This window comes from Epinephelus moara, chromosome 8 (assembly GCF_006386435.1).
Source record: "Epinephelus moara isolate mb chromosome 8, YSFRI_EMoa_1.0, whole genome shotgun sequence".
In the NCBI taxonomy this organism is placed as follows: Eukaryota; Metazoa; Chordata; class Actinopteri; order Perciformes; family Serranidae; genus Epinephelus; species Epinephelus moara.
Genome location: NC_065513.1, coordinates 34,672,160 through 34,688,011, shown reverse-complemented (window position 1 = coordinate 34,688,011; position 15,852 = coordinate 34,672,160). Strand labels below are relative to the sequence as shown.

General features: G+C 41.4%; 1 protein-coding gene across 2 annotated transcripts in view; it reads left to right on the top strand.

The window, feature by feature from the left end:
* The first annotated feature begins 3,570 nt into the window (after positions 1 to 3,570).
* The window catches only part of LOC126394847 (neurogenic locus notch homolog protein 1-like), a 52,349-nt gene continuing 40,067 nt past the window's right edge, over positions 3,571 to 15,852 (top strand). For both annotated transcript variants that reach the window (XM_050051965.1, XM_050051964.1), the window contains exons 1-2: positions 3,571 to 3,842; positions 4,580 to 4,661. In XM_050051965.1, coding sequence (XP_049907922.1) covers positions 3,785 to 3,842; positions 4,580 to 4,661 — 140 coding nt within the window. In that variant the 5' untranslated portion in view covers positions 3,571 to 3,784. The remainder of the gene's footprint in view (positions 3,843 to 4,579; positions 4,662 to 15,852) is intronic.

Here is a 15,852-nt window from a genome sequence, read left to right as displayed (position 1 = left end):
CACATGATTACTTAAATGGGAATCACCTGTGTGTAGTCAAGAGAGCTGATCTGATTGTAGTATAAATACATCTGTGCTGCGCCTGGGCCAACTTTCAGTCAGTTTCGTGCCAAAAGCTACATCACAAAGACATGAAACCCTCCAAGCAACTCCATGAAAAGGTAATTAATCTTTTTCTGTTGATCAGGGTCAAAAATGACACATGGAATCTACTTTAAAGGGGGCCTATTATTCAAGGACGCTACTGCAAGTGTTTGCACTAGCCTACATACATTGCTACGTGTAGCTACATGCTAACATCAAGGAAACATGATCTTGGTTGCCAGTGTTCATATTCCTGCTGGAACATGTCTGATTACGTTTAGAAATGTTTACTGGTGATTGTCACAGTAGAAGGTACCGCTATGCTCCCTTACAGTAATTCCAACGATTGGGCTTTTCCAGTGGGCGGGGCATAATGAGACAGACGCTTTAATGGAGCGTTTCAGACAGAGCGTGAGTACAGGTGTTCCAGCACAGAAAATATGAGGAAAATAAAGTGTTTTTTGACCATGTAAACATGCTGGAAACCTAAAATATATTAAGTATGAATCTGAAAATGAGCACAATAGGTCCTCTTTAATTTTGTTGTTGAACAATTAAAGGTCACTAAAGGTCAATTTATTTTTGTATGCTTCAGACCAACCATGTCACATGGTCCTCATCAGCAGATGAAGACTTGTGCAACTGTAGATGTTAAAACTTTCCATCATTATGAGCACTTTCAGAACTTCTCATTAATGTTAAGTTAAAAACTGCTTAAAAATGTATACATGTATGGTTTCATAACTAAGCCAACTTTTTTTGTTGAAGAAGACCATGTGATACAGCCTAAAGCTCTCACACAAGCACATATGTGGACCTTGAGTTGAATGAGGTCAATAATGGATGGTTAAGCCCAAATTAACTTAGCTTTTCTGTAAAGACAGAGATGATGTTACATTTATGAAAGGGTTAATCCCCTATTATAGTATTGCACATAAATTTCGGAGACTAAAATCAAAGCAGTAGAAGTTAAGATACCGCGACTTTATGGGTCAAACTCCTCAATTCCTGACCCCAGTTAGAAAATATAAGACTACATTAACACAAGTGTTATCAGACTCTCTTGTCTACCTGTGCACGACAGCAGTTACCTGTGTGAAGCTGCTCAGGCTCCGTTCACAAACCACCTGATGGGAATCTTCTCCTGCTTATGCTGACTCTGCAGGCTGGCTGAGTGAAAAACTTTCCTGAGTCACTGTCAGCGTTTATTTATCAGTGTAGAAGATCTTATGTGCTAACTGGCTGGTTCCCAGGGTTTGTTGTGATGCCCTGATGCAGGAGAGCAGAACGGGGTTTGAGTGATGAGGGCTTTTGAAGACCAAAATTTATACTTAAGTTTCTGGGGCCGGCTGCACAAAACACCTTAAGTGAAGATTTTCCTTTAAATCAGAGTTAAGGTGTCTTTTAAGTTGAATTGGTTGCACAAAACGTCCTTAAGGCTTCTCCTTAAGTTTTTCTCCTTATCTTGGTCTTATACTTAATGAATTGCTAAACTGTTGCCCAGAGGAACTTAACAACCCAAGTAAGGAAAAAAAAACACAAGATACCTCTGATTATATCTTAACGGCAACATGACTAAGCTTATGGTAATCAATGAGGAAAATGAAGGGATCCTGAGGAGAGCCCGATAGAACCCTGAATGATGAGCAAGTGATTTTGCACCTCAAATTTGACCAGAGGTGAATTTAAATAAATTAAATGTATACTTATTGAGACATTAGAGCAGTAATGTTCTACTCCTTCCTTACTTCAAAAAGTAATTTTGTTTCTTTAATGGGGTTCAGATAACCATGTAACCCATTCTTCATGGGTTACAAAAGTTTATTTGTTGGTTAAAAGAGTCCTTTTTTGTATGAATAATGGATTTCTTAATTTAACTTTAGCATAAAAAGTACATTATTGGATTATAATTAGTGATGCATTAATGTTTAAATCATTTTAATAGGGCTGCTTGACAATATATACTGCTGGGTAGTTGCAATAATAATAATAATACTGCAGTAATATATCATACAGTGTACTTTATTAGTTGAGGTTGTAACTAAAGCTATCAAATAAATTTAGTGGTACAGTATAGGCGTAGATTTCGGGGGGACGCAAGGGACGTGTCTCCCTCAATACTTAGAACATGTGCATTTGTTCCTCCCCCAAAAACCATAAAGTAGCAGAGGACTTTGGTTTCAACATAATTAAATTAATTGGCAGTAATTGAGGACATTGTTTGATGCTAAAAAATTCTAGTGGAGGCCCCACTTTGATATGTGTCCCTCCCAATGTTGAAACAAAACCTGCACTAGTGGTTTAAAAAAGTACAATATTTGCCTCTAAAAGTGGAGTATAACTATAAAGTAACATAACATAGGAATAATATAGTTACACATGCATGAAGTGGTGTATGTAGGCGTAGATTTCGGGGGGATGCAGGTGATGTGTCTCCCTCAGTATTTAGAACATGTACATTTGTCCCTCCCCAATAAAAACACAAATGTTGCAGAGGACTTTGGTTTTGATATTGGGTTTTGTGCCGATATCTGATATGCTGATATATGACAACTTATTTGGCCAATAACCGATACCAATATTGATATACCAACTATTTTCTTCACCTAGTTTTAGTGATCATTAAGTCTCTTCTGTAGAAGAATTAACATCATATTATGCATGTATACTCTTAACATGACAGCCCACCAGCAGATGGAGATATGAAATACAATGCTTTTCAGTGTATTTATAGAAAAAGTCTGTTGGCTGATTCTGATATTCATTTTAAAGCTGACATTGGCAGATGCCGAAGTTGAAACAAAATCTGCGTTGCTGGTGGTTTAAAAGGTTAAATATTTCCCTCCAAAGGTGGAGTATAACTATAAAGTAAGTACATAATAGAAATAATAAAGTTATGCACTCACCTCAAAATTGTAGGCGACTGTACTTGAGTAAATCTACTTAATTACCTTCTATATAAACACTAAAAGTTCACCTAAACTGTAAAGTACCTGCTGTCTCAAACTGTTTTAATTTGCTTTATTTCTTTAAAGTTAAAGTCTTAACAAACGGTTCTGCTTATTCTGAAGGTTGAGACACGTGCTAAACTTTAGGATTATAAACCATATTAATCATAGTATCACATAGGCTAATAAAAAGTTAGTAGCCTAGCTGAACCAAATCAACTGATCAAAGTCAAATTGTTTTATTAACTGTGTAAATAATTTGTTTGTTTGTTAAAAAAACAAACTTTCATGCTTAATTCTGTCTAGGAAAATAAATACTTTTCAGTCATTAAAAAGTTCGTGATGAAAACTGCTGGTTCAGACTAATTGCTGGAGTCACGATTTAAACTTGTTAATTATCCAGTCACGAGAGTGCAACGCCCGGGAAGGAAAAAACTTTGCGCACTATCTCTTCATCAAGTCGTAAAGCTTCTCGTGCCTGACTGGGGACTCAGTGTGTGTGCGCGTGTGTGTTAACGCCCCTCGGAGCAGCGGATGGAGAAGTGCGTCCCCTCAAGTCATTTCCAACCCGGGATCTGAAGTGACAACATCTCATGCGCGGAGTTCACAGACAGACACCGCGGCACTTTCTCTGTGGATCTACTCCTGGATGAACTGAAAGTGTTTGTTTTTATCTAACGGAGAGGAAGACACACTATCGGATCTATGAAAAAACCCACGTGGATCTGTACAACCATTTTAAACCAGAAGGAATGCATATTTTCTTTGTGAAACTAACTTTCTTGTTGTCGCTGATAGCACTAACACGAGGTGAGTGGCGCGGGGGGGAATCTCACTTTGGAGGAGTTTACAAACTCAGAAAGATAAATGAATGTAGTTTATATTTATTTACTTCATAAAGCTCAGAGTAGCTAGAGTTTGATTTTAACTTGTTGCATTCACTGCTTTGCAAACTGATGGACTGCAGCTGGAGTATCTCAGTTTTCCTCAACTTGTTTGGACTCATCCTGCAGGTTTCCGAACTTCACAGTTAATTTACATCAATCAAGTTTACATACATGATTTAAATCACCTGTTTGCATCATCCTTGTTATGTCTTCTTTACTCCCATGTCTTGCAAACTGGATCAATCTATGCCTTTTACTCCGGGCAGCTGTTGCGCACTTGTCCAGCAAACACAACTTTTTCTCACTTCTATGTAAACGCATGCCTTTGCAGTTTGAATCCAGAGCAGTGTGTGTGCTTTTTTTTTATATTATTGCAAAGCTGTGCTACTCCCCAAATGGCACATTTTTCTGGACAGCTGCAGAGAGGAGCATGCAACTGCCAAACCGGTGTCAAGTCCCCCTGTTCACCACAAAAACTGCACTTTTGAGGTGGCAAGAGTCACACCTAGACTTCACATTTATGGAGTATTACCTGTGCTATTTGTAAATCTCCTGAGGAAAGTAAACATCAGCTACATCACGTAGACAGAAATAGCTACCAGACTTGCTTATAAAGTTGTTTGAAGTTTCAGCAGGTGTGTTAAAACTTTCTATCCGCAGGTCTAAGATGCTCCATGCCCTCGGAGTCGTGTTTGAACCAGGGGTGGTGTGAAGCAACTACAGATGGCAATGGACAGTGCAAGTAAGTTTTAACAATGTCTTCTTCTTGTTAACTGATGAATGGTGAGGGAATACCTGCAGAGAAATGTGTGATTGTGGAATTTGACAGATTTTTGGTTGACATGTGAGGGGTCTAAAGGGGACAAGCGCTCACGCCAGTGTTGCTATTTCTGGGAGGCAAATGGTCAGAGACAGAAATGAGTGGACATTGATGAGGACAGGGGTCACAAGAGAGGGAGAGTGTGTGTGTGTGTATGTATATGTGTGTGTGTGTGTGTGTGTGTGTGTGTGTCGGTGCCACCACCACCACACTCTCCCCTCTGCAGCCAAACTCTCGCAGCCCTAAATCTTGCTTTTCTTTTCTTTCACGGAGCGACAGCTGGGGTTGCCAGAAGCTCGGCGACCATTGTTCTCCGCTGCCATTAATTCTGTGTGACTAATCTGGGTGAGGCTTCCCAGAGAGACCCTCAGACCCTGTCCTCCTACCACCTCCTCCCCCTCCTCACCCACAGCCCCTCCTCTCTCCTGGGATTGTGTCCCCTCCTCAATGGCCCTCAGTGCTCTCCCTCTCATTCCCCTGGACAGATGGCATCGGGTAGATGTTTTTTAACCTGCTAAACATTCAGCGAACATTCAGCATCAAGTCTTTTTGGGATTTGGTTTTCAGTCCACATGTAAACCAATAAGCTCCAGCACTGCCCAGAACCTTCTCTCTCTTTTTTTTTTTAAACAACAATAGCCTACTTTGCGCTTGGCTCTATTTCCATCCTGGCATTAGCAGCTCTAGCCAGTGTCATCTTACTACTGTTGCAGAGCTCACTGACCGGGCAAATGTTTGGGTCACGGCTCCGAGACTGCAGGACCCAGGCAGCCATCTTGGCCCCCCGCCACATCTTAATTTGTGTTATTCACCCCTCAATCACATACTCCCCCCTCCTCCTCCTCCTCGTCCTCCCCACCTTCCCCACCTCCTCATTGGGCCACAAAGCCATCATTGTGCCCCTGCACTGTCCTCCTCCTCAGACTTCTCCAATTAAACATGGAGATGGACGTCCTCGCAGTTTTGAAAAGGTTTGAGCGGGCACACAAGGCTTAGTTTGTGACATTGTGTGTGTGTGTGTGTGTGTGTGTGTGTGTGTGTGTGTGTTTGTGTTTAAAACATTGCTGTGCTCATCATCACTGAACCACCAGAGGGCCAGGAGACAAAAAAGTTTGGGTTCATCAAGTTCAGGTAGCAAAATAATCACTTAGAGCTGAAACGATTAGTTGGTTAATCGATTAATCGGTCGCCAGAAAAATAATCAGCAACTATTTCGATAATCAAGTAATCGTTTAGGTCATTTTAAAGCAAAAATAGCAGTAAAATGCCAGAATATTCTCTGCTTCCAGCTTTGTGAATGTGAAGATGTGCTGCTCTTCTTTGTCATATTATTGAAAACAATCATGGAACTTTAGGGCGAAGTAAAAAGACATTTGAGGACATCACTTTGGGCTGCGGGAAGTTGTGATGGCTATTTTTTTTTTTACACAATATTTAGACATTTTAGATCGTTTTAAGGATTGTAGGCTTAATTGATGTGGAAGCATTTATTGTTACTTCCATATTTTGTGTGTTTACAGGAGTTTAAGTATAGTACCTTCAAGTTAGCCGGTCATGGAAGACGTATTCAGATACTTTATGTTTAGTAAATGTACAAATACCACACTGTGAAAATACTCCACTACAAGTAAAAGTCCATCATACAAAACCTTTACCAGCAAACTATAGTTTAAGTATGAAAGTCACTGTGTGATGTTTTTGTAGTTCTATTACTGCTGCATTAATGTGTATATTGCCTTTTGCTGCTAATTTAAAATCACTTATATACTGTTGGGTAGTTTAATCTACAGCAATGCATCATTTTGTGTAAGGTCATCATATGTTTGCAGCGTGGCCGTCCTGTGGAACCCAGGTAGATGAAGGAGATGGGAAATTATAATCTGAAAAGTAACTTAAGATGTCCGACAAATGTAGTTGAGTAAAAAGTAAAATATTTAACCTCTGAGATGTAGCGGAGTAGATGTATAAAGCAGCATAGAATGGAAATACTCAAGTTAAGTACAAGTGCCTTGAATTTGTACTTGAGTGCAGTACTTGAGTAAATGTACTTAGTGGCGTTCCACAACTGAAATGAACCATTAGCAATACTTGTGCACAAACTCGAAACTGACACTTCAACAATATGCAAGGTTTAATCCTGCCTATTCTGTTTTGTATGCATGCCTATTACAAAATGTTGTTGCAGTGATTTTAGGTTCTTAAATGATTTACTCAGAGATACTTATGAAGCTTCCAACGATATCTAGTTTGTCGGCTCTCAGTGAGGATTCAACCAGCTGCTGCTTGCTTTGTTAACTGTGAAAGCGATTGCAGTTCCTCAATTTAAGACTAATGTATTTTTCAATATCTTTATAAAGCAACATGGAAAACTGTCTCTTGTGTCACTGAGAGGTCAGCGTGGCAGCTCCTATTGTCAGAGGAAGCTAAGTGCTTACTGTTACATGACTAAAGGGGGAAATCCAGTGAAGTATTGTACCTCCATAAATTAAAAGTAGCAGAGCTGGTGGTGTCCAGAATTAGGCAAGCTAAAAATATTGCTGTGTTGAGTAAAATGCAAACAATAGCATCTTTCCTTGAATTCTTTCTGGTAAAGGCCCAAGTCTTTCTAACTCCACGTCCGCAGTTTGTCTTTAAAGTTTGACATCTCAAGACCAAGCCAACATAAACCTGATGACAACTCCAAGATTATTGTGTCAGAACCAGAGAGGACATTTTACAACTGTTTTCACAGGCTTGATACTTCACTAGATTAATTAACTCTAGCAGTAACCCAGGATTACTAACATCACTCCTCAGGGTTAATTGGGTCAGCAGTAAAGAGTTGGCTGATGTATTTCATTTAACTATTTGTGATAACCTGCTCGGCTTAGTGAGGGATTCAGGCTGACACTATTTTCCTAATGTAAGCATCTAGAGAAGTGTTTTTTTCCTGAGCCTCACTTCATTCTTGACAGGATTGCGATTTGGTTTCTCCTCAATCAAATAGCAGCCGCTCTTGAACTCGAGTGTTATGTCGAGGTCAACTTGATTGGATGCTTCAGTTTTATTTAGTCTGACAGTGATGCCTACTTGACATGCCATACCATAAATACCATCTCCTCTTCATATCTGGCCTGGCCTGGCCTTGTGACATCCCGACTGAAGTTTATCTCCAAAGAGCTCCGAGGAGGAGGCCTCTCATTTACTGCAGAGGCTTGGCAGCGGCGGAGAGCAGTGACAGAGCCGAGCCAATCCAGACCAGGAAAAATAACTCCCAAATTCCAGTGGCACAATGGCCAGAATCAAAGCAGCTCGCTCGCAGCAGAGCTCCTCTCTGCCCGGAGAGATGAAAGATGTCGGGCGAGGAAGGACGCTGCTGAGAGATCATAACCCTTCATCATCAGTTAGTCAGTGTGATGAAAAAAATACAACTGATTTCTGACAGCCTGTTGATTGCAGGCAGTCACATGATGATTTAGGATTTAGGTTCCTGTAGATGAAAGCTCAGAGTTCCTGTGAATGAGGCCAAAGTGGAAGGACATTACAGAAATTCCTCTAGTTTGTTAGTAGGGTCAAATCATTTGGTTCTTGTCTTGTTGGATACAAAGACCTGAGCTGTTTGTACTCTAAAGAATCAGTCAGTGAAGTAGCACAGGGTCGATATTAAACTTCTGATTTGCTTGTATTTCATTTGACTAAATGGGCGTCTTCCATTGTCAAAACTGAACTGTATTTAAAACTTAGAGAAGAGGGGAAACACTGTCGCTCATGTGATTGTTAGGGATGGGAAGCATTTGCTTTTTTTATGTTGGCACCAATAGTATCTCTGAGCTCCATTGCAGATACGATAATACTATACAAAATATTTTTTTGATACCATAGTTCAGTTAAAAAAAAAAGAAGCTTTTCTTTAATATCGCTATCTTATGTGTTTGTTGTCTGTTGTCTCTACATAAGCAGCTACACGGGAACTTTTCCAAAGTAAAATATGCTCTAAAATTTAAATTTTCTGATTGAAAGATAAGTTAACTAAAATGAGAATGTGGCCATTAGTGACTAGCAGGACCCATGGGTTGTGGGTGGACCTGTGGGTCCTGCAACGTGCCCTTTGGCTAAGCTTGTTAGGAAATAATGTGGGTTTCAGGCCTCTGGGTCATTAAGTGCGAGTCAGCAAGTGACAAAGCAGTATCTGAGTAAGTTATTAATAACTTACAGAACCACTGTAATAGTCCGCCTTCCACCCTTGCTTCCTCTCTCTTTGTCTACACCCACAGCAAGCAGCTTTATAGTCAGTGCTGCATTCAGGGTCTTCGTTACACAGGAAAATCTTTTGCAGTCTGACATATTTAAATCTCTCCAGTCATAATGTCCGGTAAAAATACTCCCTCTGAGAATAAGTAGGCCCTAACACTGTGTCATCACAGCGAGAAAGCATCTCTCTGTCCATACTGAATCTGTTAAACATAAACCTCTGTTCTCTCATTTCAGCGGATTGCAGGTCGAGTTTGGGTCATTAATTACGCATATGTTTGCGGCACGGCTGATTGGTTCTCGTAGCTGTCAGGGTTTGTTGTGGGTATTAAAAAAACCTGACCCACCACGCATCACTAGTGGCCACGGATTTGACGCTAATGTTCGATACTTGACAGGTTTCAATGCTTTATGCTAGACTTACATAATTGCCAATATTTTTTAAGTAGTTTAAAGTAGTAGTTTTAAAGTTTGATACTCATCTTATCACCTTTCCATCACCTCAGACTCTTTCTGTGAGATCTTATTTTGTAGTTTTGTGTCGCTGATTACAGTCATTGAGTACAGAATATTGATGGGATGAGTAGAAATGTTTAAATGTGTCCGCTTGTGTCAGCTTTTGGGGAGTTCAGTGTGGGTGCCAGATTTTTAAGATCTAAAAATGTGAGAACTTTAATCCCGTAATCAGGATTTTCAGATTATTCTGTGTTTGCGTTAGATAACTAACAGAGTCTTTAATCTCTTGCTGGTATGTGGAGCCACTGCTACAGTATCCACCCACTTCAATGAAAGTGAGCCCTTGTCTCTCCGGTTCTGGGGATTCCTTAATGGCACCTCTGTTCGCTGCGGTCAGATGAGTCTATCTCAGCCTCTCCCTCCTCACACACACACTACACACACTCTACACTCCCCCCTACGCATCCATTCAGAGTCAGGAAACAGCCTCGGAGTGGCCCGAGGGAAGAAAAGGTGCCGTATCTGATCATATCATCACACAACGAGAAACACACAGCGCGAGGCTTTTATATGGCCGCTGCCGCCGGTGTTGGGTTCCCTTTGGCAAGAGTCCGGCTGGTGAGAGGGCTGATCGTCAGAGCGTTCTGGCTCAATGAAGTGACTTGGTGGTGGTGGGGAACCTCAGCGCAGAGGATTAGTGATATTTGAGCCTCCCTGGTTGGCATATGCCAAGACAAATCATATAAACTTTGATCGCAGACTGAGCGGACTGACAGCATGTGTGTGTGTGTGTGTGTGTGTGTGTGTGTGTGTGTGTGTGTGTGTGTGTGTGTGTGTGAGACAAAGACACTGGGCATACTCCAAACCACACTTCCTCATTTCTTTTTTTTTTTCTTTCAGCCAGACCACCTGTCTGTGGGTTATAGTATAACAACTAAGAGGGATGTGCACTCACCCACACAGCAGCATGCTCCATAATACCCATGATTACTTGTGGTTTTGCCCATTCAGCTTCACACAGGAACACATTGACTCTGTCTGCCAGGTGTGCGTTTAGCTTTCAGTCACTGCTGATGCACACTTACTCACAGGATATTCAGGAGAATGGAGTGTGATGCCTTTGTGGTGAAACGGAGCAGTTTGTTCAGTTAAGCAGAGATGCAGATTGTAAGACTGATACCAACCACCGTGTCTGTTACACAAGGAAAAAAAAGACTTCGGCCTTAAGCTTCAACTCTTATTTGAGCCCCAGCCTAAAAACACTATGCATCAATTGGCACACTGACATGATTCAGACATTTTTAGATTAGATAATGACTTACACTTCTCAAGGATTCCCAAGGATGTCATTGTCTGAGATGCCTGTCACAAATAAACATCCTTAAATTCACTTAAAAATGATAATAAACGGCAAATCTTGCTTGAGAATCATCACATTTTTAGGTGCTTATTCAGTATTAGTTATTCAGTGATAGCTGTCTGTACATCAAGAGTACATCCCAAAAAGGAACTGATAATAGCTGATTCGACATACTTTTAATGGTTCCACTTTGCCAAAGTATAAACAAATAGAGGCTAAACTAAATATAGATAAAGGCTACCTGTATTCCATTAAGGGGGCTTTCACAGCAGGCACCTCAGCCTGGATCTGAGTCTACTTGACCCCAAAGTCCAGTTTGTTTTATTAGTGTGAACACTGTGTATCTTACCTGGACAAAGTACGCCAGCCTGTACCCAAATCCACTTGAAAAGGTGGTCTCGAGTAGGGTTCATGTGTTCTCGGGTATGGAAGGCATCAGGTGTTAACACCACCTGTCCGAAACCACAGAGGTGGCCAGCAATTTAATGCAACTACAAAGAGTTTTTAATCAGATATGAACAGTTTAAATTCAATACTGATGCCTCTAAACGAGATAGCATCTCAACCTCCCACGGACAGACACAGATTGGACTTAAAAATTAAAGCTCTGTGCTGGAAATTCACTGTTCTTCAAAATAAAGTGAACCAGAAAATTTAGAATGGACCCGCGATGCAGCCCTACTTTTGAACTGCGACCCACCACTTGGGAACCACTGATGTAGATGATGACGCAGTTGTACTCCAATACCATATAATATTACTAATGTGAAAGCTGAGCGGTGGCTCAGTGGGGGGACGGCCTTAAAGTCAACTTCAAAGTTACTACATTACTGTGATACCTGAATTTATTACCTTTTCATTGCTGTCATCAATCCATTAAAAGTGGTATAATGTTTAGTGATGACTGCTACGCTCTAAACTGATCCTGTTAACAACTCTAAGTCTGCAGTTTACCTGCCAAGCTAATGTTGTAAGTTATCTTTGAGTGTTTGCGGTCATTTAGTACTTATGACGACTGCTATCTAGTTACAATGTATGGGGCTGGAAAATGACCGCTGGCAGCTAACATTAGATGGTTTAATGTCTGAAACACTTTTCATTCTGTTGGTCTTTTTGAGCAGCTAAAACACACAATCCTTACTAACTTTTTAGATACCACAATGATGCATGTCACCCCCCTAAAAACCCCTATGGCCGAGCGAACAGATGCTTGCTTGTGAGGCACGTTTATTAGTAATAAACTAACAGCCAACAGTTCATTTCATAGTTGAGATAACTCATAAAATGAATATAAATACAGCTGATAAAATGTGAAAATGTGTGGCCTGTTAACAGCCGGATCCTGGCCCTGATTTATGTGGGACAGTTGGGCACATGAAGGATGCAGCGATGTGACATTTTGGCATGCTCTGGCTCACACCTTGAAGTGGCCGTGTACAGTAACAACCTGAGTGTCTGGTTGCACTGTCAGCTACACCTTCAGACACCCGTAAAGCCTTTAAGTGGTTCCCAGCCTCGTAAAGTAGGCAGTGGCAGAAGTCATTAGAGCTGCTATGACTCTCAGGACATTCACACACATACACACACACACGCACACAGGTCCCTGGGGGAGCAGGCTGTTTCCCATGGGCTGTGTCCATAACCCTCCCAAATAAACAGGGTCTCTAATGAAGACTGCCAGATGTGGGCTGGCCAGGTCAGCTCTCCTGTACGATTAGAGAGGAAGGAAAAGAAGGATGGATGTAAGGAGAGGGAAAGAGGGGCAGCATTTCCCCTGTAATTTCTGAAGCCAGTGGGGATTTGGTGGTAACTCTGGTTTCAGTTCCACAACAAACAACAACTCTGTTTTTTGTGCCAGCTCTGGTTTAAGTGGAGGAGCTATTTTTATTTCACTCGACTCGATTTGTGTGATTGAAGCCGAATCTGAGTGCACATTTCAGTGTTGATTTTCTCCGCCAGTGGTGGCAGAGTTGTCGCGGTGGTTAGCCGCCGTATAGCTGCTGGGAAAACACAAGAGAGGGCAGAAAAGAGAGGGAAGTGTGGGGGAAAGGAGAGGAGGAGAGAGGCCCCCCTTTGGGCAGCGCTGTAAAAACAGATCAGACAAGACTAAAAGGGACTTAGACCAGGCAGAGGACCAAACAGCCAGGAAATGAGACGGGGTGGAGGGGAGACAGGAGGGATGAGGGGAGGGGGCAGAGGTACAAACATGCTCCACTAACACAGTTTGACTCCTGGCTGAAAGCACTTAGTCACCTGAGACAGAGAGAAAAAATATTTTATGTAACAGTCCTAAAGCATAACTCTTACTTGTATATTGTTGGCCTAATTTCTGAAAGCAATAAAGTCTGAGAAGAGAAAGCAAAAAAGAAAAGTACCAAAACCAAAACCCTTTATACTTAACTGACTGACTTTTTAGTAGGGCTGCAGCTAATGATTATTCTCATTCGATTAACATGCCTGTTACTTTCGTTTGGTCTATTACATGACGGAAAATGTTGATCACAATTCCCTAAAGAGCAAGATGACACCATCTCAGAAACTTTAAAGATATTTATTTTACAGTGAAAATAAACACAAAACGGCAGTACATCCTGACAAGGATTACTGAGAAGTAAAGTGAAACTAGGGCTGCAACTAACGATTATTTCATTTTCGATTAATCTGTCATTGTTTTTCTCGATTCCTCAATAAGTTGTTTGGCCTATACGACTTATTTCACCGTTTAAACACCTAACAACTAATCAAAAAATGCTGAAAAATGTCAGTTAGACGTCCTCATATTTCTTTTTCTTGTATTCAGTTAACTCTCATAGAGAAGTGAAAAAAAAACATTAAATGTTAACATTTAAAAAGCTGCAATTAGAGAATTTTGACTCTTTGCTTTAAAAAATTGCTCAAACCGATTCATGGATTATTGAATTAGTTGGCAATTAATTTAATAGTTGACAACTAATTGATCAATTTGTTAGTCATTGCAGCTCTAGTTGAAACCAATGACTGTGTATAATTGAAAAAATGACTTAACATTTAAATTTTGACCTGCCTGACCTCACTTTAGAGCTGCAACTAGTAATTGATGAGTTGGTTAGTTGTCAACTATAAACTCAATCCCCAACTAATTTTATAATTGATTAATCGGTTTGAGAAAATATTGAAGAAAAAAGCCCAAATTCTCTGATTCCAGCTTCTTAAATTTGATGTTTTTTGATTTCTTTACTCCTCTATAACAGTAAACTGATTATCTTTGGGTTGTGGACAAAACATAGAGGCAAATATCAGTTTTCAAAAATATCTGTATACACATAGACAGGGCCTTAATCAACCAGATTTTTCCTGTAACTAACAACCTAAACAGGAGTTAGGTTCTGAGTTTTTGTTTTTTTTTGCTCAAATATATAAAATGATGGATAGACAAAGAATAATCCTAAAATAATCTTAATTATGCCATTTACAGAAATGGAACCAGACACTGGCTCTGTCTCCCACAGAGCTTTACATGGCACAATAATTGAATAAATGCACAACCTAATTCACTAAGCTTCTTAAAATGGATTCAGACTGGGGCCCGTACAGCTGCCGAAATCTGTGTACACCCTCTAGGTTTTTATTTGTATACAGTGCACATGTGTGTAGCCTACATATTACGTTCAAAGCCTCCGTCCCCATCTGTGCGTGACCTCAGAGAGATGGCAGATGGCAGATTGGCCCAACACTGAGGAAAGCCCCTTCAGAGAGAGTGACGCCTGGCGAAGGGTCAGATGTCACCACAACATCTGCTGCGGGCTCGAGCCGCCGCCCCGACCCTGTTATGCATCCCATCAGTGTCGCGGAACCTGTTGCCACGGGCTACTGTGGCAGCCATAGAAGAAGAGACGGCCCCGGGAGTGAGCGCAGAGGAGAACAATGAGGGCTACTGGGCAGGGATGACAGAGAAGATAATAACAGTATCGGCCTTACCGCGGAGATAATTCCACTGCTGTCCTGCAGTTATACGATACCTCCCAAACACCTGATATTTGCTCAGCTTCTGATTTGTGCCCCTCTTTTCATGCCTTCTTTATTTACCTTTCCAGCCGCCCAGTTTACCTGCTGCTGTTAAGATTATCCCGCTCGCCAGGCCGGCAGATTTCTCTTGTTGAAGCAGCTGCTTTGCTCTGTTTGTTTTGAATACAGCCAAGACTCCATAAAAGAGGCGTTGAATATCTTTTGTCTTACCCAACCCTTCTCTTTTTGAGCTCTCATTGAGGCAGTTAAGCTCACTGCCTGTAAAAGCTGTTTTGTGCTGAGCGTGTATTTGACAGGCTCTCGCCAAGTTAAAGAGCAAACTGTTAGCATTCTTTGCCTAGCGTGTGCTACAGTTGACTTACTGCTAGCACCTCAGCTGGAGTGTGTTTGGATAGTGCGTCCACGTGCACCGAGGTAAGGGTGCAGGGGCTCTGTCTGTTTGTCTTTTAGGCCTCGGTGTGAGACGCTGGGCTGTTTTGCGAGGGCAGATGCCAGCTTTCAAAGTTGGTGCGAGTTTTTTCATTTTCAAGGAGCCATAAAAATGAGGCTGCCAGCAAGCGAGCCGTGGGTTAAGAATCAGGACAGGAGACTCTTAAGAGTAAACACCAAAATTCCTTCTGAACTGGCAACCCCTTTCTGTCTTTCTCCTGTTGAAAAACCAAACCAAACCAGTTCCAGTTTCCTTTCTTTCAGACTCCTTTTGTTTGTCCCAACGCTTGTGTGTGTTTTGGATTTTAAGGTTTTGGCTTATGCTCGGCCTCAAACATCGCCAACCACTAAAACGTTGCAGAGCAGCTTGGAGTAACTTGGAAGAAAGTTTTAAGGGGGAGAGAGCAGTAGTCAGTCGAGACTTATAAATCCTAATGTGGTGTCTTAGAAATGAAAAGGAATGGGGGGGGGTGGGGGGTGGAGGAGAGGAGTGGGGTGATGGGGTTTGGAGGGAAAGAAGGTGCACAGAGGGGAGCGAGCGGATGCCAGCGACCATACAACTTTGAACAGAGGAAGTGGAACCAATAATGAGAAAAAAAGGGGAAAATTCGGGGATGAGCCACGTAAAATGAA